The sequence below is a fragment of the Candoia aspera genome, chromosome 7, assembly GCF_035149785.1.
Source record: "Candoia aspera isolate rCanAsp1 chromosome 7, rCanAsp1.hap2, whole genome shotgun sequence".
NCBI lineage: Eukaryota > Metazoa > Chordata > Lepidosauria > Squamata > Boidae > Candoia > Candoia aspera.
Genome location: NC_086159.1, coordinates 8,065,777 through 8,089,244, shown reverse-complemented (window position 1 = coordinate 8,089,244; position 23,468 = coordinate 8,065,777). Strand labels below are relative to the sequence as shown.

At 46.6% G+C, this 23,468-nt stretch overlaps 1 protein-coding gene across 1 annotated transcript in view; it reads left to right on the top strand.

The window, feature by feature from the left end:
- The window catches only part of TASOR2 (transcription activation suppressor family member 2), a 28,274-nt gene extending 9,856 nt beyond the window's left edge, over positions 1-18,418 (top strand). Inside the window, exons 9-17 of the mRNA XM_063308927.1 lie at positions 1,100-1,261; positions 2,457-3,324; positions 6,093-6,516; positions 7,510-11,241; positions 12,354-12,479; positions 14,577-14,730; positions 15,189-15,294; positions 17,380-17,561; positions 18,265-18,418. Coding sequence (XP_063164997.1) covers positions 1,100-1,261; positions 2,457-3,324; positions 6,093-6,516; positions 7,510-11,241; positions 12,354-12,479; positions 14,577-14,730; positions 15,189-15,294; positions 17,380-17,561; positions 18,265-18,383 — 5,873 coding nt within the window. The 3' untranslated portion in view covers positions 18,384-18,418. The remainder of the gene's footprint in view (positions 1-1,099; positions 1,262-2,456; positions 3,325-6,092; positions 6,517-7,509; positions 11,242-12,353; positions 12,480-14,576; positions 14,731-15,188; positions 15,295-17,379; positions 17,562-18,264) is intronic.
- Positions 18,419-23,468: the final 5,050 nt, after the last annotated feature.

The following is a 23,468-nucleotide window of genomic DNA, read 5'->3' as shown; positions in this document are numbered from 1 at the left end:
GGGTTAAGAGGGAGCTGAAGCCACCAAACAATGGCCTGCCTCTGGTCTAAAAGGGTGAATGCCCTGCATTTTAAAATCTGTGGTGATGCTTGCATGAAACCAACGTGGGGACACATGTCATCCCAAAAGTGCAGTGCTGCTGGTAGAACTGGATTCTGAAAATCAAAACCCAGGTGGACCACAAGAGGGCAGGAAAGAGTGAGGCTTCTCACTGATGCTTTGCTGCCCTCTAGTGGTAGCTCAGAGGTTTGCAGCTGTAATGGTATGTGGGAATGACCTTGGGAGGTGGGAAGAGAGGCTGCCTAGGGAACAATCTGATAAGAGAGGGCATAGCCTGCAGCTGCATAACAGGCAGAGAAAGAAAGGGACCTTCCTAACTTACCAGGCTGTCAAAGAGATGGCAGGAGAATTGTACTTTCAGATTTGCAAGATTCTGTTAATATAGCCTTACAATAAAGTAGAATTAGTCTACCTGGAAATGCTGATATCAATCTTACAAGTCTAAAGATACAAATCTCCCGCTGTCTCTTTTTACAGCCTGATAGTTTAGGGACATTCCTTTCTGAGTTTCTTTCTTTGCCTGTTATGCAGCTGCAGGCTTCCTCCCATATCTGATCATTCCCTAGTCAGACATCTTCCCCTGTCTCCCAAGATCATTCCCACAAACTATTACAGCAGCCCAGATTGGGTCCTCTAAGATGCAACCTTTACAAGTCGTCCTCGTTTAGCGACTGCCTCGTTTAGTAACTTCGCAGTTACGATAGTGATGAAAAAGTCACTTTGTGGCCAGTCCTCGCATTTACAACCTTTGCAGGTCTGTAAAGCCAAGGAAAGCTGAAGTCAGATTGTAAGCACAGTTGCAGTTTCACTTAGTGACCACTTTGCTTAACGACTGAATTGCCAGTCCCCACTGTAGTTGCTAAACGAGGTCTACCTATAAATCCTTTGTGCTGTGCAAATCAGTAGGTTGGTAAGGGTTCTTTGGGCAGCTGAATTTGAGATATGTGGGGAGCTAACTGGGCTGATTTCTTATGCCTCTTACTCCCTCTGGGGCCACCACCAGATAGCCAGGGTACTCATTGGCCTTTGTCTCTGCAAGGGGCTGAAGTTTTGTCTGCAGAATTCATCCAAGGAACGAGGAGTGAGCTGCCTGAGGGAGCCACGGGGTCTTCAGGAGGGCTCACCACAGAGGAAAAGAAGCCCCGCCTGAAGGAGGCCGAAAAGATGAAGAGCGAGGACAAAATGGACGCCAGGAGGCCAAGTAAGATGGCGGCGATGGTTCAAATACGGAAATCCCGACTGAAACCCAAATGATAATTTTGTTTCCTCTCCTCCTCACCCTCTCCTCCTCTTTCTTTAAAAGCTGGGGCAGGGATGAGAAGCTGGTAGTTGGACGTTTTATTCCGGGTCCAGGACAATGAAACCATGTTTTGATGCTGTCACGGGGAGCGGGTCATTTGATTCCGTTGGAGTGACGATATCGTTACACCGAGGACATCAAGGGATGTAAATGGCATTACGCAGATGATATAAAGGCATGCAGTTATCGTTAGTGTCCTGACTAAGCAAGGACCATGCCGAGACGAGGAAGAAGTCTCTAGTGTTTTATTACTGCTATTGTAGACAGAAAATCCTACCAAACTGAAGAAGCGTGGGAAAACCCAGACAGATAAACCCCAAAAGTCAAGGCAGGTCTGTTCTGGGTTTCTTTGATTGACAGCTCAAAGTCTCTAAACTACGCATACATTTTCCCCCTGGATAGGGGCCCCCTCCTGCTCACCACCAGTACTCATGACAATTAGGATGATGATGTCATTGCGCAGATGATGCTGTGATGCAGCATTTCTCAAGCTCAGCAACTTTAAGATGTGTGGACTTCAACTCCCAGAATTCCCCAGCCAACACAGCACAGCACAGCTAGCTGGGGAATTCTGGGAGTTGAAGTCCTCACATCTTAAAGTTGCTGAGCTTGAGAATCACTGGTGTAATGACATCATGATGCGAATGATGTAAATCCAGGATTCACAGTGGGTTTTCTCACTTCGCCCAGTTTTAATTCCAGGGGCCCTATTTAGGTATCCCCGTAGCCATCTTGACCCATCGTACTCGGCTGAACCAGGTTCAGTCATCAGCACAAATGCTGTAAAAACAAAATTGTGCCCAGATTGGTCTCAGAATCAATGAGCCCCCATTTATCTATTTATTGCCTTTTTAGGACCCCCACTGTTTTTGGAGTTCAGGGCGTTGTACAGATTTCCTTTCCACCTCCCTAAATTTATCCACATGGAGTAGATCCAGCTGAATGAGTGCCACTCAGGTGCTCACAGTCAGAGAAAACCAGGCCGCCGCCACTACACCGGATGCTGGCTTCCAGAGACAAGCGCACTTTGCTCTTCCTTTCCACCTCAGACCGCCTCTGTCCCCTCGTGCTCACGTCTTTGTCTCTTCTTGTGCAGCTACGAGGAAAGGTGTCCATGGCGCTTCTTCGGAGAGGCAGCGGGGTGACCCCGTCCCCGTACCAAAGGACACAGCTGCTGCAGAAGCCCTCCGGCTCCCCAGCAGGGAGGACTGCGATTCGCACGCGTTGAACCTGTTGGCCGACTTAGCGCTGAGCTCCTGTAACTCTCCCCTGGATGGGAACAGTCGAAGAGACTCCGGGCGTTTCCGTCCGTCCCGGGAACACCGTCTGCTGAGGGGGAAATTTTTGCACAAGTCTTCGGATCACGAATATCACAGGGCCACCCGAAAGTGGAAGGGCGCTTTCCTTCCTGGCCAAGCCTCCCGACCGTCCCTTTGGCCTGCCAGGGAGATGGGCAGGGACAGGGACTGGCCTTTGAATGCCAAGGAACGAGGTGCTGTGAGTTCCAGCAGGAAGAGGAAGGCAAGGCCCAGCGTGGCCAAATCCCCCCTGGCACTTCTGGACGAGACCGGAGACCTTTCAGACTCGAGCGTCTTGATTTCCTTAGAGCACTCATATGCCTCTCCGGTCTCTGAGACTGTAAAGAAAGGGATGCCACGCTCTCCCAACCCAAGGAATGGGGTGAAGCAGGATAAACCGGGTCCCCTGGTCGGGAAAGTGCTTCCCTTCCAGTACCAGCAGGATTTGTGCCCACTGGGCAAACAGGTTATGAACCATTTACCGCCTGCCCGCTCTTCCGTCATGGCCACGCGGCTGAGGGAAGACTTCTCTGCCTCCCACCAAGTGACGTCTTGCGATAAAACTGTCCAAGTCACTTTCCAATGGGAGGCGAAATACCTCTTCAATTTAGATAGCAAATACACTAATAATTCCTTAGAAAAAACAGTTTTACGGGCAGTACACGGGTAAGTGAGGGTCCCAGAGGAAACATAAATATCTGGTGTGGTTTGGGGGTAAAATGGGCTTTTTGGGATTCAAAATCATGTCCCAGTTGGTTCCCAAATCAGCTTTTCACAAAGTGCTTAGGAGCCGGAGGTAAGAATGATCTGTAATTGGGTTTGATCATTGAGCAAAAATATTGATCCTGCAAATGGCGTGGCTGTAAAAAATGACAATTCTTTGTCGGGTTTGATCCCCTGGAAGAATTTTCTGTCTGCCCCATGAAAAAGGCTTTTGGGGCAGCTGAGGGCTGTAACATTTCTGTTGGTGGCGTTGAAGGCAATCGGGTTACTAAAGAGAGATGTCCTGTGGTACATATGAAATAAAATGAATTGGGCTGAATTAATCTGCTTGTAATTCATGGAGTTAAAAATGACCTTGGAGGACATCCAGTCCACCACCCTGCTCATTTCTGGAGCCCCTAGAGCAGTGTTTCTCAACCTTAGCCATTTTAAGATGTGTGGACTTCAACTCCCAGAATACCCCAGAATGTTCTGGGAGTTGATGTCCATACATCTTAAAATGGCTAAGGTTGAGAAACACTGCAGTAGAGTGTGTGGACTTCAACTCCCAGAATACCCCAGAATGTTCTGGGAGTTGATGTCCATACATCTTAAAATGGCTAAGGTTGAGAAACACTGCAGTAGTGCATCTCTGACAGATGACCCCAGCCTCTGTTGAAGACTCTAGCAAAGGAGAACTTACCACTCCATGTGGCACTCTGTTCCACTGGCTCATAGTTCATATAGTCAGGACGTTCCTCCTGACATCTAGCTAGAACTTCCTCCCTTGTCATTTTAACCCATTGGCTCTGGTCCTTCCTTCTGGGACAACAGAGAATAAGTCCAGATGGATGGATGGATGGATTGATTTATCAAATTTGTATACTCGCCCATCTCACAAGAAATGACTCTGGGCAGCATACAACAATCAAAGACAACAATTATATAAATACAATCATTATAAAAAATAAATATAATCATTATTAAAATTAAAATATATTAAAAAATAAAATTTTCGTTGTCTTTCTGTAAGGTGAACAAACCGAGGGCCTTTTACTGTTCCTCTTATGACTTGATTTCCAGACCCTGCACCATCTCAGCCCTCCTCTGAATTTGCTCCAATTTCCTTTTCCTGTCATTGTCCTTTTTGAATCGTGATGCCCAAAACTGGACACAGGACTCCAGATGAGGCCTGACTGAGGCTGAGTAAAGTAGAACAATGACTTCCCATGAGCTGGACTCTGAGCTCCTGTTAATGTACCCAGAATGGCATTTGCCTTTTTAGTAGTTGCATCACACTACTGGCTCCTGTTTAACTTGTGCTCAGCAGGGATATTTAGATCTCTTTCACATGTAGTACTATTAAGCCTGGTCTCTCCCAGTCCTGGACTTGTGTCTTATATTTTTCTTTTTTTCCCAATAATTTTATTAAAGGTTATATTATACAAGTAAAACTTATACAACTACAAAATAGAGATACATTTAAAAAATTAAAATAAAAAAGTGCAGAAGAAAAAGAAAAAAAGGGAAACCTCCCCTTTCATCCCCAGCAAGTATATCAACATTAACAACTTATCACAATCTCTTAAAATATAACCAAACATTTATTCATTCCATATCTCACCCCAATTTCTATAAACCCATCTCTAGAACCTCATGTCTCCCTATTAAACAGCAAAATTCCAGTAAGGGTTATCAGAAATAACAACATAAATATTACAAATTATATCTATTACCCCAATCTAAATCCGCCCTGTCCCTTTAAGCAACCCCCCCCATTTCTTCTCTTCTAATACTCAAAGTTCCTTTCTACTCAAAAAACAATTAAACATTACCAGAAATAACCATCATCATCCAGTCCTGGTTGGAAAAAACACTAAAGAGTCCCAAAAATAACAATCCGTTATTTTAACCTCAGTCAAATAAACCAATTCTGTATTATTTCTTCTTTCTGCAAACAATCTTTAAAATCCTCAAAGAAAGGTCTGGCATCTGCCTTCAAATACTCTCTTCTTCTCTCAAAATTCTTCATATTTATCAAGCCCCCTTTGTATTTCCAACATAGCAACTCCAGCAAATCCCTCTTGTAAGTCCAGTGTAAGGAAATAATCCAGATCTCTCATCTGATTTGTTATTTGTTATTTGTATTTTTTTTTCAATTTGTAAGTAATTGTCTTTCATTTGTAAATTCATTATTTCAATCTCCTCCTTGTAAACTGTAATTTGAATAACCCCTCTTTCATCTAAAGTATTACTCATCCCTCCCAGCTTTGTGTCATCTGCAGACGTTGTAAGTGGCCTCTAACTTGCTCATCCAGGTCATTGGTAAAACTATTGAACAACACAGGACCCAGAACAGAGCCCTGTGGTACTCCATTTAAGACTTTTCCCCAAGCCAAAGTGGAGCCATTAAGGAGCCCTCTTGTGGTGGGGCCGTTCACTCTACTGTGAATCCACCTAACAGCAGTATCATCTACCCCATATTTTACCATTTTGTGAAGGAGAATCTTGTGACAGACTCTGTCAAAAGGTTTGGCTGAGGTTGAGGTATACTATGTTTGCAGCATTCCCCTGATCTACTAAGCTAGTATCTGGATTGAAGGAGATAAGACTAGTCTGGCACAATTTGTTTGTGATAAACTGTTGTAGGCTCCGGTCCCCTGAGTTGCAAAGCTAAACGAGTGTTTTTAGACTAAAGATCCAAACCCACACTTTCCCCTCTTTTTCTTTAGGCCCTGGGATGAGAGCCTCTCAGATAACATGGAAGAAATGGGGCTCATACTCCATATGTGGGTGGCGCTGTTCTATAGCAAACAGTTCCAAGCCCTGACAGTACGAAAAGTGGTTGAGCACAGTAACCCTGCCAAGTACGTGTCCCTGAACAGTCTTGTGGATCCCTTGGAGCCCATTGATGATGGTGGCGGACCTTATGTTTTGGAGAAACGCCCTGTGGATTCTCTCTCTGAAGCTGACCAAGTATCTGGTGAAGGAGGAGAAGATGGACCGGTTTCTCCTTCCGAGAAGCCACTCTCGTGTAACAAATTGACCTCCACCAACTGTTTAGAGGATGAGGGCCCTCTTATTAAACTTGAAGAAACCAAGGACCTGCTTTGCAAGGAAGAACCATCCCACCCTCCTCTAAAGTCCTTTGTTAAGGTAAGGCTTGGGTAGGCCACCTAGAGCCAACTATCAGGACTAAGGCGTAGATGGTTCCTGAACACATGGAGTACCAGTTAGCATTAAGTCTCAGGCTGGTCCTCTTTTCGAGAGCCGTAGTGTGAAATTTTGCGAAGGTACAGGTAGGTACACTGAGGGACGTGGTGGCGCTGTGGGTTAAACTGCTGAGCTTGCCAATTGGAAGGTCGGCGGTTCGAATCCGCGTGACAGGGTGAGCACCCGTTGCTAGTCCCAGCTCCTGCCAACCTAGCAGTTTGAAAACATGCAAATGTGAGTAGATCAATAGGTACCGCTTCGGCGGGAAGGTAACGGCGTTCCGTGTCGTCATGCCGGCCACATGACCATGGAAGTGTCTACGGACAAACGCCAGCTCTTCGGCTTTGAAACGGAGATGAGCACCGCCCCCTACTCGGACACAACTGGACTTAATGTCAAGGGAAACCTTTACCTTTACTGACAGGTAGGTTTGGGGGTTTTTTGTTTGTTTGTTTTTTCCTGATCAGGTGGGGGTTGAAAAGTTCTGACAGCTTGCTCTTCATATCGAGAGGAGTCTTGAAGAACATGTTGTCAAATGCCAGAGAGAATGTTGTGGATTTCTCTGAGTCTGGGGACAGGAATGGACATTTCCACAGTTTTGCAGGACCAGCACAGAGAGATGTTCCTTTTGTATCTGTTAAACAAGGAGCAATTCCCCAGAGTTAGAAAAAGGGTCAAAGGCACCAAGGAGGCTTCGGTACATGCACCCGGTTTCCATAATGCCAGACATTAACCCCTTTTTTCCTTGTAACCAAACAGGGTGAGAATCTAGCTTTTTTGGATGTGAGCTGCTGTTAGGGACTTGACAGAGAATGTATTATCTAGTTTTATTGTATGTTCCTGTGCTAGCATAGCTTGCCAGTTTTAGAATCCATACAGATTTTTTCCTAGGCCTCTTTGCATCTGCCTGCAAATTTGAAATGTGGACTTTTTCAGGTGGTTGGAGAAGAGCCCAGAGAACAATCTTTGCCACACCCTGCCCCTCCTGCTGAAAACTTGCCTGGAGTTGACGAACGTGTGAGCCCTCAGACCTGTAAAACTAAGGCAGAAAGAAGCCAAGGGGCTAAGTTAGCTGAAGCTTCCCAAAGTGATGCAGGACCCTCAGAGTGTTCAAGACGCCAACAGCCTATAGCAAGCACCGAAGTGGCTGTTTCTGTAGAGAGCTGGGGAATCGATACTCCGTCCTCTTCAGAAGAAGTGAAGGAGGACAATGTCCCAGCTGGTGGTCCCAAACGATGTACGTCGGAAGCAGTGTGGTTAGAAGCAGACGTGAAGTCTAGGGAAGCTGATAGTCCAGGTAGAAAGGTGCAGGATCTGTACGGGCTCCGTACAGATGAGGAAGATGGAGAAAGCATGGATTGGGGATCAATTGATCTTGCTCTGTCAGAAAGCAACGATGCTGACACGGACGCCCAAGATGTGGATCTGGATCCAGAGAATGAGGAATATCCAGAGAAAAGTTGTGTGAAAGAAAAGAAAGAAACAGATAGTGTATGTGATGTAGCATCACCCAGCCGTGGCCCTCTCCCATCTAGGACATCACCAGATGCTTTGTCTATGCCTCAGACAGAATTCCTGGGTGCCCAAGAAGGTGCCATAGGACCATCCTCAATTTCTGTAGCTCCGAACCAAATGGGTTTGATTGATACGGTTCCTCAGCAGGCAAGCCCATTACATCAAGGGACTTTTGATGAAAAGATTGCTGAATCAGCCAAAAATATTGATCCCGTATCTCCGAAGCAAATGGATGAAGTGGAGAACTCACATATATCCCAGGAAGATAAAGCGATCTTGGCAGATTCAGCTTCTGTTCAAGTTGCTGGAGAATTCCCAAATGATCTAGCAACTCAAGATGAGTCATTAGAAAGTCAAGAGTCTCTTGAATCAGTGAAAAGTTCTAGGATCCCAAACCAAATTCATGTAGTTGACATTTCGTCTGTTTCCCAGGAAGACAATGGGATCCATTTGGCTTGTCCAGCTTCATGGCAGGCTAGCCCTGTCCATCAGAGAGCTCCTGATGAAGTGGTAGAGCTGCCAAGGGGCCAGGAAGACCATCTGGAAAACCCCCTGTATCGCATATTTCAAAATCGAATGGATTTGATTGAAGATATTTCTCAGGACAGCACAGAACTGGCTGATTCAGCTGTACATCTTTGTGAACCAAACAGCAAACCGTGTGTGAACTCAGCACCAAATAGTATATCAACTCAGCAGGAATTTGTGGAAAACCAAGACAGCTCTGTGGGATCCACTCAAAGACTTGCACTTGCCAAAGAAATGGATTTGGTTCAAAGGCTTTGTGCTCCTGAGGAGGAAGAAGAAGGAAACCATCTGGCTAGCCTAGTCCACTTGCAGACTAGTTCTCCCCACCAGGAAACTTCTGATGACACTGCAAAATTGCAGGAAGACCACAGTGCCAGAATGGATTTGGTTGAGGATTCTTCCTTTTCCCAGGAAAAGGAAGTCATTAACCCAATGGACAAAGTTTTGCTGCAAGTTAATGAACGACAGCCAGTACCACTCAATTTTGGCACTCAAGAGGAACAGAAGGCAAGGCAGAGAGAAGAGTTACAGGTGGATTCTCAGCATGCAGAAGAATATCTGAGTGTGGAGTTGCACAATGTGGAATCTGAGACTTACTCCAAGAATGAAACCTCTTTGGTTCAAGAGAATATCAGAGATTCTTCTGCAAGTCAAGAAATAGCATCTGATGATGGTGTGGAAAAACTGACTGTTACCATGGTTGCTATAGCTGAAGATGTCAACACTTTAATTAATGAATTGGTAGACGCTGTGTGTGCCATGACAGTTCAGAGGGAAGAAATGAGTGCTGAAAAGAAGACGGGCTTAGATTGGATTAGTTCAGTAACACTGGAGTGTGTGACACCTCCTGAGAGTGATGATGAGGGTTGCCCAACTGACCAGCTTTCCCACGTTGACTTGAAATGGGCTGATGAATGTTTAGAACGGAGTTCCATCTTTGATGATCAAGAGAAAGACTTACAAGCCAGGGTAAAAGGACAAGGAGAGTTTTGTTCATCACCAAATGAAAACGTAACATCTGATCTAGTAGATGTTTCTGAAAAAACTGGTCTTCAAGGGAATGATACTACCTCAACTGCCACAGAGGTCTTCTCAAGTTGTGGCACAAGTCAGGCAAAGCTGGGCACAACCAACCAAGAATGCAGATGTTCATTGCTTGAAACCACTGAGTCGCTGGAGGTGGATGACTACAACGTGTCCATTTTGGGGAAAGTTGAGCAAACAAAAACTAGCCCAGAAGAACCCATTTGTGACAGGGAAGACTGTTCTGGAGTAGTAGATGTGGGAAACTCACCCTTTGTCTCGGCACAAAGTCAGACTGACTCTTTGGCAGAAGAATCTGATTCTTTGGTCAATGGAGATACAAGACAAGCTCCAGATGATTGTGAAGAAGTGACCCAAGTAGAGGCAAAAGAGCATCTGGGGAATCTTGAAGACCCTCTGCCTGGTGAAAGGACACAGTTTCCCACCAGTTCTTCAGGTATGGATATGGACTGGGAAGGTGAATCTCTGATGGCAGGCAGTGGCCAAGATCCTTGTGCAGATTGGTATCCCAGAAGTAAGCTTGAGAGTTTGTATCACCCAAGATTCGAGGCCTCCCCAAGCATTACTGAGTCTGAATTCATCTGTGGTTCAGGTCCTGGGAACGAGACTTGTAAAGATGGGGATTGGGCATCCTTGGAAAATAGCCCAAAGGTGTTGGATGCTAAGTCTGAGGCCGTGAAATACGACTTCCCTTTTGGTTTAAAAAAAGAGGATTGGTCAGTATTGCTGTCTCTTGACCTGGACCATAAGCCCAAGCCCTTCAAGGATTACATCAACTTCTCCATAACCAAGAGGCACAAAGAGAAAAACAGGACTTTCCACTCATTCTCCAAACAGCACAGCCCTTTCACCAGAGATTTGGGGTTGATCAACGCCTGGAGTAGGAGCTGGGGACTGCTGAATGACCCAGTGCAGAACATTTTAGACATGGAATGCCTGCGGTTCCATTGCAGGGTCAAGGAGATCCTGAAGAAATCACAACGTTCTACCTCCCGTGTTCTTTCCACCAAGAAGACCCCACCTCAAGCGATAGCAGAAGTGTTACTGTTGAGAAAGGTATCTGAAGTGTCAGCTGCCAGTTCCTCTCCTAGGAGCAGAAGTCCACTTCTGGTCACCATTGTCAATCCAAATCCGAGGACCAGTGGCAGATGCGATGAATTCTTAGACCCCCTTCCTGCCGTCTGGGATCGATTTTGCTCAGCCGCTGCGCTGAAGAGTCAAGTGGGGCCGGGGCCGAGGGACCCTTTCCACCTCCCAAAACTCACTCACAGTAAGCTAAACAATTTCCCAGGGGATCTCCCGGGCATTGCCAATGAGTTTGCCAAGCTCAGCAGAGTGATGGCATCCGAGAGCATGCGGGCATGCAACCGTGAGAGAGACCCCACTGCTACCTCAGAAGTTGTGGGCGAGAAAGGGGGCCCGGCTCTGCCTCCCAGGGCCATCAGCTACGATCATCTCTTCACTGAACTGCACAACACACTACATTTCCGGCTGAAAAGCATGGCTCAGGAAGCATGCAGAAAACCCTACTCGTTCTACTTGTTGGAAACAGATGATGATCCTTTCTTTGGGAGAATGAAGGTAAGACTTGGTTGGTTAAGGGGGTCTTGGGTCCCTGAGAGGAAATGGGCTGCTGCAGAACATTTGTGCTCAGTCGGTCAGATGCAAACGGTGCTCTGGATTGCTGTAAACCAGTGTTTCTCAACCGTGGCAACTTTAAGGTGTCTGGACTTCAACTCCCAGAATTCTCCAGCCAGCAAGTCCAGACACCTTAAATTGCCACGGCTGAGAAACACTGCTGTAAACTATCATTTGCAAACAGGGAGTCAGCTTCTAGATTGCTTACCTCCTCCCCCTGGGCCCCGCTTCATTTAGTAGGAAGCAGCAAAAGACATTCTGGATCTTTGGAGATGCATAATATGCTTTGGGTTCTTTAAATATTTATAGAACATTTTAAGAACAAAGATATAAAAAGAAAAGGAAAAAGAAGAAAAAAAGGTTAAGAGAATACAATCAGGTGAATAAACAAGGGATTTACAAGTATCATAAAAGTTAAAATATTTCAGTAAGAGGTTAAGTAGCTGAGCGTATTAGTGCAATGCATCACTTACCCAATGTGAAAATTAGTGCAAAGCCTCATCTACCCAATGTGAAAATTAGTGCAAGGTCTAGTTTACCCAATGTGGAAGTTAATTAGTCTACCAATGTGCAAATTAATACAATCCCTAGTTTAGCCAGCTTGCCAAGACTGCTCTGGTTTGGGCACCACAATAACCACAACCCAACACAAAGCCAAATCCTGCAAGTTGCAACCTGGTTGCTTATTTGTTGATACCTTCAGGCATCACCCAATTGAGCAAGACTGGAATGACAAAGACAAGCTCCCAGGAAAATGAAATAAGGAATATTGCCTCTTTGAGATCAGCCTGATCATGGACTGGCAGGCCCTCCTGTTTGAGGAGGATGCGCAAACACCCCCCCCCCTAACAATTTGTGCTGCAAATGCAACTGGCATTTGCATCAGATTATATCATCTTGATGCAGATGGTATTGAACTGGCACCAAAAAATAGGTTCGTTCCATGCAAAGCTGAGTCTGAGTCTGCTAAAGCAAGGTGTCAGCGTGTGCGTTGACCTCACTGCGGCTGTAGCTTGTGTTTTGTTGGTGGATTGTCAAACCATGTCTCCTTCCAGAATTTGCTGAAAAAAGGAGGTCATCCTGAAGTGGATCTACTGCAGTTCTGTAAAGGAGGCGACATGGAAATGGACAACCTGGTGGTCATCGTTAGAAATGAGGACATTTTTCCGCACATTCATGAAGTATGTTCAAAAGTCCCTTTTGGGTCTCCCAGGAAGTAATTCTCAGACATTTATCATTGATGGAGAAGGATTTCTGTCTTGTTTAAGTCATCTTGGGGAACGGGGTAGATGAACCTGCAGATGTGTTGGACTTCAGCTCCAATGTTGCTCAGCCAGCTGGCTGGGGATCATGGGAGTTGACTGGAGAAGGCTCTTCTGCCGTGTATTATGTGGTCCCACAACCCCCTTCCAATATAGGCAGTTAGTGTGGATGTTGGTTTAGCTGTGCTAAGGTTATTATACAGGCCCAGGCTTTTCTGAATCTTTAATTGACTTAGCTGAGTGTAGGTTGTGTGAATCCAGCTTCACTCTAAAGGGAGGTGATGAAACTCTGGACAGGCTGCCAGCAAATTTAGGGAAGGTGGAAATGCAGCCTCAAGAGGTGTGTGGGAGAATCTTTTCCTACAGTGTGCCGTCAATCTGTGGCAACACTAGCCGGCTGCCCCCAAGCAGAGACAGATTTTGCAACATTGCGAGGCTGAATAAGTCCTTTCTGCACACCACACCAATCCTTTCTTTGCTTCTAGTGGCTTGCTTGGACAGGCTTCACATACCAAGCTTACCCAGAATGAGATTAATTCATTTAGTTCAGCGTTTTTCAACCTTGGCAACTTTAAGAAGGGTGGACTTCAACTCCCAGAATTCCCATGCTGGCTGGTTGAAAAACACTGATTTAGTTTCAACTCAGTAGGCTATCTGACTAAAGATGGTGTGATTGAGAAACCATGGTTAAGGCTGAGGGCTGGGGGTGACCCTGTCCAATTGCCACTAGGTTCAAAAGTCATGGTTAGAGCTAACCATGGCTTAGCGCAAGGGGTGAACCTTGTCATGGAGTAGAAGAGGAAACAGTAGGGTGGCCAGGAGAACCAGGTGGTTGTGGAAAGGTGCAGTTTCTCCCTCTTAGGAATGGCAGCTGGGATAGATTTATATTCATTTCTTCCACCAGGCGTTTTATTGGTTTTTAAACTTAGAAGTCTCCCACACTATGTGTGAGTTGGGTGGCCATATAAATGTGTTAAATAAATAAATGAAATAAATAAATATATAAAGCATCCTTGATTCCAGCTGTCCTGTTGGCCCCAGTGTAAGTAGCATGGTGTCACAGCAGGAATCAGGACAGCCCCCGAGCGCATCTCAGTGGCCCCAGAGGAGGGACAGAATCCCCTGGGGTCATCGTGTGCACTCACCGAGAGCATCTCGGGTGGCCCCAGAGGAAGAACGTGGGGTTTGAATCCCCTGCGGTTGCCACATGCACCCTTAGTGAGCTGGTTTGCTACGCCATGAAATGAACAAACAGAACGGATTAAGAGAGCGTATTAAGGGATTAGTTCTGCATTTCTAATTCCATTCTCAGTTTAAAGGAAGATGATATCCTGGGTATCTGCAGGTCATGCCCACTGCAGCCTCACATAGGTTGCAAGGTCACCCACGTTGCACTGTCACGACGCCATTGCGCAAGTGATGTTGTGACGGGCATGACATCATCCTGTCTTTTCCCAGATGCCTATGGACTGTTTGCATGCTAAAGCGTGTATAAAAAGCAGAATTGTCTTTTCTTCCTTGGCAGACTTTGACCTACCTTTTCATTTTAAGCCACTCAAATTTCCAGCCAGCCCCTGTAGCTGCAAAGATACACTTGCTCAAAAGCCATGCGATTTCTGGGAGGAAAAAAAAAAACAGCTTTCCAGTGGCATGCATGCGTGTGCATCTGTGCAGAAGGGGTTTTTGGCACCCTCTGAAAGAGTAAAGCTAGGACAAACTGCAGAATAATACCTAATTGTAATTCTACCACTTCGAACCATTTTAGCAAGTTGCAGAATTGAGTCCTACCTGGCTGTGCGCTTGTTCCACTGAAACACAATCTTTCTTTTATATGAAATACACCTTCCAAATTGTACTCATTGTGAATGAGAGTTCTCATTTCGTGTTGGGCTTTCTTTCTGCCCACCTGGTACAACTCATCAAGTGTTTCTTTCACGCAACCTGAAAACCATAGGCTGCCAACTGCGGGCAGCCGTGATGTGTGCTCCTCCTAAGAATATTTGGTGCCTTCCACAGGTCCCTTCCTTGCTGCGTCTCAAACACTTCCCCAATGTGACTTTTGCCGGCGTGGACAGCCCCGAAGATACCCTGGATCATACCTACCAGGAGCTGTTTCACAGCGGAGGCTTTGTTGTATCTGACGACAAAGTGCTCGAGGCGATGACAGTGGGTGAGTCCGAATGCTTCGGATGTCCAGAGGGCCAGTTTGCAAATTCTCCAGCCCAGCCGGGAAGGAGAGTGTCTTTTTCTCACAGCCTCATGGGTCGTAGGAGGAGGCACTCCTCCCAGCCAGTCCCCTGGGGAAATAACCCACTAGTCTTAGGTCAGTGTTTTTCAGGCTTGGCAATTTTAAGATGTGTGGACTTCAACACCCAGAATTCCCCAGCCAGCACATGCTGGCTGGGGAATTCTGGGTGTAGAAGTCTACAGGTCTTGAAGTGCTGGCTGGGGAATTATGGGCATTGAAGTCTACAGGTCTTGAAGTCCTTTCTGGGGGATTCTGGGAGTTGACGTCTACAGGTCTTAAAATGCTGGCTGGGGAATTCTGGGAGTTGAAGTCCACAGGTCTTAAAGTTGCCAAGCTTGAGAAACACTGGACTAATGCATGGGGCAATGCTCTTCCTGTAGGGGAGTTGAAAGATGTGATCAAAACCCTGGAGAAGCTCAACAGTTACGGGAGATGGAAGTGGCTTCTTCACTACAGAGAAACCAAGAACCTCAGGGAGGATGCCAGGTGAGATTTCTACCTCCCCAAGCCCCTGCTGCTGGGTCCAGGGTTTTTAGCTGGGCCTTCCAGTCCTCAGTCCTACTGAGAAATACATCCCATCTCTCTTTATCCTCTTCCGGAAAGCAAAGAGAGTTGCTGAAGCTACTTACTTGCACACAATCTGTTTTCTGGGTCCATGTTTCCAGCCTTCAAAGGAGATGTTCCCAACTGGATTCCTTCCAACCGTGTTGGGCATACAACTCCCAGAGTTCCCTGGGAGCAAAGCACACTGGGAGCTCTGGTGCTAGAGACTGAGGCTACCAAGCTGAAAAAGGTTGTTTCAGGCAGTTCAGATGCTGCTATTATCTTATTTTACAGGAGTTAACAGCAAGAATAGAGAGGAATTCTCCTTCCTCTGAACTGAACCCGTAAACAGCTATGTCTTTGGGGGGAGGGGGTGTCAAAAAAGTCAAGATGGTGGCCACGGCTTTGAAGCTTGTGATGCATGTAAGAAGGGACAGGGGTTCAGTTGCACTGTTTTGGGTGCCATCTTGACTTTTTTGACCCAGTCCTTGCCTGCAATGCTACATATCAGTCTTTCCTAAGGGTTGAGGCCCCGTATTCTAGAATTAGGAGCAAAACTAATCTTAATCTTTACCCAGCTTTAGATACCGATAGCCAAGAAACACAAGCGTGTATAATATGTGCATCCTTGTGTGTTTCTGAGAAAGACTGTTTAGTATAAGCAGATAGGGAATGAATTAACTTTGTACATGAGGTTTGTTATTCTACAGGCAGTTAATTTTAATTAGTTTCAGTTCTTATTGAAGTAGTATAAATTTACATATTGGTTCTGGCTCTGCCCTTTCTCTGGAATGTGGCTCCTGGCAGGTAGTTTATTTATTCATTTATTTAATTTCTCTGGTGCACATCTTGTGTACAACTACTCTTAGGCAAACATATAGACAGTTCAATTCAATCACCTGCAGATCTAGGTTTAGGCTGGACCTTTGCAACTCCAGATTGCTTTGGTGGGGAACTGCAATTCTGCAAAGGATTTTTGCTGCAGTTATAACCTTTTTCCCTGTTTTTCTTTTTTGGTGAGGATTGCTTTAAATTCAGGTCGGTTTTCCTTCCAATAAATACTGTGTTTACCAAAAGGAAAAGAACCCAGGATAGACTGGTTCAAATTTTGGTGTGAACCTTCCCAAATTCAGCTCAGGTCAATCCCAATCCTGCTTCCCCATTGGTTCACACATGCAGTTGTACCAAATCTACATACCATATATACTCGCTGATAAGCCCATCTGCAAATAAACTGACCCTAGAATTTTTAACCAAACTACCCCAAAAAATGCACCACCAATTGGCTTATCCACGGGTGGCGCATTTTTCATGGTATTTTGATCAAAAATTTGAGGATCTGTTTATCTGTGGATGGGCTTATACGTGAATTTATTTTCTATCCCGCCTTTATTATTTTTATAAATAACTCACAGGATATATGGGTATTTTTAAAAAGTATTACCATATATCCTCTTGAATAGGTCCATCGTGGGTAAGTTGAACACAATTTTTGAGGTGTATTTTGGCACCTAAAATTCTTGGCTTATCTGTGAGTATGTATGGCAGTGTTTCTCAACCTCAGCAACTTCCAGATGTGTGGACTTCAACTCCCAGAATTCCCCAGCCAGCATAGCTGACTAGGGAATTCTGGGAGTTAAGTCCACACATCTGGAAGTTGCTGTGGTTGAGAAACACTGATACATGGTATTCCTCACTAAATGAAGAAGTGCATCGAGGGAGAACAACGTCCATCCAGAATGTGGTTTGATTGGGCGTGGCCTAATATGTGAACAGGTCAATAGTGTTCAGTTAACCTGGGTTAACAGCAAGTTGTGTGAAGCTGGCCAGTGGGTTTGCACAGGTAACGCCTGTGCTTTGGGATTACTATGGCTAGAAAGTGGGATATTTCAACGGATATGGCTATATTTTTTGAAGGAGAACATGAGTGGGAACAAACTCTCTGTGCCCTGCAGATGGACTGGGAGCCCCCTCCCCAAATCCCCACCAGCACGAGGGATCGCCACTTGACCCTCTCTCTTCCTGCAGGGGGGATCCTGCCGCGCACACCAAGGAGTCTGTCCTGAGATCCTGCCAGGGGGCAAACATCACCGAAGTCCTCCACTATCACAAGTGTGACTCCAGATCTTGCCCGAGGTTTGAGCGTTTCAGCTGTCTGTTGAACTTGCAGATTCAGCACATCACCAAGAGGTTTGCCGTGTTTCTCACAGGTAGGAAGCTGGATCTCTTCGCCCCAGCTGCATTTTGATCATGTTGTTTCGGTTTGGTCTGCCCCCACCCCCGCTGCCCATCCCGAAATACGTGAGCAATTTGGGGCAGCAGTTGTGATGGGGCACACGTTTCCCTTCTGGGTGCGTGTGCTGCCTAATTTTCCTGTGATGTGGCCCAGACTTGTTTGTCTATCAGGAAATTGCACTTTGTGAAATGCAGGGGAGGAGCTCCCCCTCCCTCCCTCCCCCCCTCCACAGACAGTTTTCAAGGCCCTGGAATGGCAAAAGGAAGATTTTCAGTGGTGCGATTTTGGAGCTAAAAAAAAAAAAACCCAGCAAAAGACTAAAAGAGCTACAGGATATATCTGCAAGGCTTAACCCCCCCCAACCCCACAAATAGTGCAAAAATTAAATACCTTCTAACTTCTCTCTCCCCTGTGTTGTTTCTGTGACACTTCCTGCAGTCCCTGGAAGTTCAAATCACGGGGGGAAAGTGTGGGATTCGGCTAAATCCTGGTGGAATTAATATTTGGTTCTGTTTGGTGTCAGATGCAGTCCTTGCCTTGAGCCCAAGTTTCTTGGCTGTTACCTGTCTCAGATGGATTTTCCATTCTGGGAAATGGGTGCAGGCACAGCAGGTGCAAAAGGATGACTTTTTGTTGGTCCGGGAGAATAACCTCTGCTTTGCGTCTCCTCCTGGCAGAAAACGCCAGTGCCAGCCGAGAGGCCCTGGAGAACCGAGGCATTCTGGGCCTGGACGTCGGCGGTTTCCTTGCAACCGCCCAAGAGATGGTGGTGCCATTTGGACGTGGCTTTTGGTAAGGAAAGAGGTGGGATGGAGACTGAGGGAAGTTAAAAGCATCAAGGGCGGTTTTGGGAGATTGCGTGAGACAGAAGCGCTTCGCTTCAAACGCTTTTCGTAGGCAGGAGATTTGCTGCAAGGCAGAAACTCCGAAGGAAACACTTCCTGGAGGAAGCCATTCTGAAAATCATCTTTCCCGGGTTTCTGCATGCTAGCATTTCCATTCCACCCCCCCCCCCCAGCTTCAAAAATACCTTAATAGTGGCGGATGTCCCTTTCGTTTCAGGTAACCAGGGCAAACACCTTCCGAATTCTCCAACCAGCCGGGGACCACCACGCCAAGCAAACCTCTGTTTGTTCTGGACGTCCCTGGAGACGCTGGACTCTCACCCCGCTCACTCCATTGGCAGCCACGACACGGTGACGCTGCAATGTCCACAGACAAGGGGACGGTCCCCACTCCACCCCTGCCAGTTTTATTTAAGAGCTGCAGAGGGCCGTGTCTCTTTATTTAACCACAGTGTGGAACCTCAGATGGAAAACGCGTTATGTTCTCAGTTACCTTTGGTAGGAAAAGACGACCACTGGGGTGATCTGATAGTGCAGCTCAGTATATCATAGGAAAATTAAAGAAGGCTGTTTACTTGAAGGGTTAGGAATCAGTTCACGTAATCCCACTTTTCAGACACGGGATGTGGTTGGGTGTACTCCACTGGGGAGTGTGTTGCTCGGGCACCGTGAAAGTGCTTTTGCACAACTCCCACGTACTTCTGCTCGTCCAGGATGCATCACCACCATTCTACTGGTCTTTTGGGGATTTTAGAGTTTGGGATTGCTTTGCACACCAAAACAAACATTAAACATTACTGTGCAATGATCATTACCTTTAAAGGTTTTTCTGGGGGGGTGGGAGGAAGGGGGGGTGGAGAATAGGTATCTGAATAAGTAGCATTTGTTTCCCTTTGTAGATAGCATGGTTTGGATTCTGGAATTAGGTCTCTATTGAACAGTCTGTTGATGGTATTGCAATAAAGAGTTTCATTAAGTTACTGCACTAATAAAATTAGGCCCTGTAAGATACCTTTTCCATCTTTGGAAAAAAATTCTTTTGTAACTAATCTTTATAAATAAAGTTGGCTTAAAAAGTTAGAGTTGAATTATTCAGGTGGAGGGGGAAATCCCTGCCAATTCCAAACCCAGACCGAGGGTGTTACGATGTATATTGAAGGGGGGGGGGTCTAAATTTTAGACATTGTCGCAATTAGCAGTCGCTGGTAAGATCTCAAGGGTAGTGAACAGTGGAAAGACTGGCAATGCAGTGGCTGGATTCACGTACCACAACCACCGTAATGTGGTTTGATTGTGGCTTAATGTGGTTTTAATTATGCTTAAGTAAAGAGTTAGTGGTGGGCAGACAGGTTCAGCTGGAGCTGTTCTGAATTTCAGATGTCCCTTTTTGAGCCCGACACAGGCCGTTTGGAGCCTGCTGGGAGCGTCCGAAGCGCTTTGAAAATTCCACCCTCAAAAGGGGCAGGTTTGATGTGGTGGGAAGTCTGCGTTTGCAGAGTGCTGGGCCAACTCACTGATCAGCCCTACTTTACTTAAACGTGGAAGATCATCTTCGGGGTCAAGCAGGTATTAAGCTGGGACAAACCTCGGCTTTAGGTCCTAATTAAGGGGCACTGCCAGTAGCTTTCTGGACTAGCTGATTTATTCGATAGTTTATCTGCTCATATTTCCTTGCAGTTGCTCTTGGCGGGGCATGCATATAGACTCCCTTTTCTGCGTTTGACACAGAACCACCTCCCTGTGAGGTGGGCTGGACCGCGAGGAGGCTTGGCCCAAAGTCCCCTGGGAGCTTTCATGGCTGAGGGGGGATCTGAACCTGGGTCTCCTCGCTCCTAATCCAACAGTCGCATCAGGACCAACCCTCTTGATCGTAATGCACCTTTCCAGGCACCAAGATCTGCAGAAGAATCTCACAGGAGGGCCTCCTTTGACATTGTCCCCCACATCCTCCTCCTCCGCTTGGGGAAGAGGACAGGAGCCCCTCTTTCACCAAGATCTTCATAGTAGGAACCTATTTCCAGATGTTTCAGGATGTGGTTTTCTATTAGGTGCCCCACCCAGTCCCATACAAATGTGTGAATTAAATATGCTTTGAGTTGCTGAGTATCCAGATGTTGGAACAGAAAGGTAGGCTGTCGAAGACTGGAAAAATTATTAGATAAAGGAGATACCTGACATCCAGAGAGTTTTCTGAGAGCTGTGGTTTTGGCCATGGAGTGTGTTAGGCTAAATGAAAAGATCAAGTACGTTAATTATCGATTGGGCAAGATTCAGTGAACATGAAGACCCACAAGTGTCATTCTCTCCCTTTAGAGTAGAGCAGTGTTTCTCAACCTCGGCAACTCTAAGATGTATGGACTTCAACTCCCAGAATTCCCCAGCCAGCAAATGCTGGCTGGGGAATTCTGGGAGTTGAAATCCACACATCTTAAGAGTTGCCGAGGTTGAGAAACACTGGAATAGAACATCATGTAGCACATTGGGATAGCCTTGTTCCAGTTGCATTACAAAGCACATTCTGGTCTTTCCAGCTACAGTACTTCCAAGCTGGAAAGAAATGGGTTGGTACGATTCTGGCCACCTTCCCCATCTTCGGACTCCAGAATATCGGACAACAATTCTCATAATCACATCGGGGGACAGGAGGACGAAGGCTCCTGAGAAAGGGTAGTTCCACAAAGATAAAACGGGACCAGCCCCACAGGCACCACAAAGCAAGGGGCCAGATTGGAAGGTTGTCTGAATGCCTCTTAATTTGCAAGCGCGCTCTGCCTGCTACAGATGGGGGAGCTGTTGTGTGGCTTGGAAGGAACCCATGTTTGGGTTGTTCAATGGGGATTGATTTTTAAGGCCAGCAGGATGGATCCTCTCCACCCTGCCCCATTTCTGAATGGAAAAGACAGCAAAAGGATGGAAAGAATCTAATGAGAAGGGGCACGCAGAGGGTCACTGATGAAGCTTCACGAGCTCAACTTTCCCGTTGGAAACTGTGTTTGGACCATCCTACCAGCCAATGCTTACCAATTGCTGCTCATGGTCTCAGAGATTAGCTTGCAAGGGGGAGTGGGGGGGATGTACGTTTAACCCGTGGAGGAAAATGGAGCAGCAGTGTAAAACCCGCTCAAGTGAGAAACAAAGGGAGGCCCAGGTGCTTTGCAGCAACTTTTCTCCACCCAATTCCCCACCCCAGAACTAAAACAAAACCTGCCAGGATTCCCTCCCAAGATGGAAGGCCAGGTCGAGAACAGCTGGTGAGCCTCACGCAGCTTGGCTCAACTGTGAGATGTTGGAAGGGCTTGCTGTGGAAGCCCCATGCAGGCAGGGATTGGTTTTTCCTCCTCTTCTCAAAAGACCAGAACAAAGGGCTATCTACTATGGCTTACTAGAGGCCAAAGCAAGGACTTCTTCACACGCACCATCATCCACCTGTGGAATTCATGATGGCCACTAGCTTGGGTGGGCTTAGAAGGGGACTGGAGAAATTCATGGAGTATAGATCCATCGTGGCCTATCAATCTTCCAGGCTCCATGTTACCTCTAGGTCCCATTTGCCAAGGAACAATCAGTGAGAGAGAGGAATGGCTCCATCTGCCTGCCTGCATCTGGTTGCCCCCCACCATGAGAAAGGACATGCTGAAGTCTATGGACCTTGGCCTGATCCAGCCAGGTGGCTTTTACGTGCCGTGCAATTCATCCCCACAAGACCTGGCAATGAACAGTTTTTTGGGGGGGAGGTTAAGGAAATGCACAGAGGACCCATCTATCAAGGGCTATCAGCTCCCCTGCCATGAGGTTTGGAGTATGGTCCTTCCATGTTGGAAGGACCATGCTCCAAACCTCATGGCAGGGGAGCAATAGTAGGAGAAGGTCTCCTGCTTGCAAGCACTCCAGACACATCTGGTCCCCAATTATGAGAAGCAAAATGCTGCACTAGGAGAGGCATTGGCCCGACCCAGCAGGGCTGTTCTTATCTCCAGCGTCCTGCAGTGTTACCACTCTCGGCTTCTTTGTAAGCACCTCTGAATGAGCAGACATGTCTTTTGCAGCTCCTGCACGCTCTTGCAAACGGACGTAGCTTTTTTCACAAGCCAATGACAGGTGCTGCCTTTGAGTTCCTGCACATTCCAAAGCACCTTTTTCCCACCAAATCCAAGCACTGGAAGTAATGCTCTGCATAGGCCAGGAAGCTGCAATGCTGATAACACTCAAAAGATCATAGCTAAGGCCAACCAATGTTTGAGTCCTGGGTTTTAAGGAGGACTTCAGCATTACTTCCTTCTCTGTATGCACACGCTCACCCTGGTGCTGGCAGAGAAATCCAAGCAAGGGTGGGCCACCCTCTGAGAGTCTGTAGGTGCAGCGGACCCCCATCCCTGGAGCCTTCAAAAGGCGGAGCTGCCTCTGCAGATCAATCTGGTCCCTTTCAAGAACATTCCAGAACCAGCAGCTTCCACACACTTTGTCCTGTGGTGGCTTTAAGGAGAAGCCAGCCATGATTATGTAGCAAAGGCCATTCTAATATTCTTTAGAATTGGTATACCGAGGCACAAGGCAGCTGCAATTCCTATCAATATTCTGCGCTCACAACCAGGGCCAGCCTCTCTTCTCTTCCTCTCTGCTGGCCATCAATCTGAGATGAATCCTCCCGCCAGTCCTACAACTGTCCTAAAATCCTGGCTTAAAGCAAGCCACAGCCAATGAACGCAAGCCACGCAACAGCTCCCCCATCTGCAGCAGGCAAAGAGAGCTTACAAATTAAGAGGCATTCAGACAACCACCAAAAGTTGTTTCCAGCTGGTTTCACTTGGCAGCCTAGAAGTCATCCAGAGCCTTCTTCCCGCTCAACCAAACCCCAGGATCCCTCGAATCAATACAGGTAGTCCTCATTTAACAACCATTTGTTTAGTGACAATTTGTACCTATGACAATGCTGGAAAAAAAACGACTTATGACTGGTCCTCACACAACCGTCACGGTGCCCCTGCGGTCATATGATCATGATTTGGGCACCTGGCAACTGGTTCGCATTTATGACC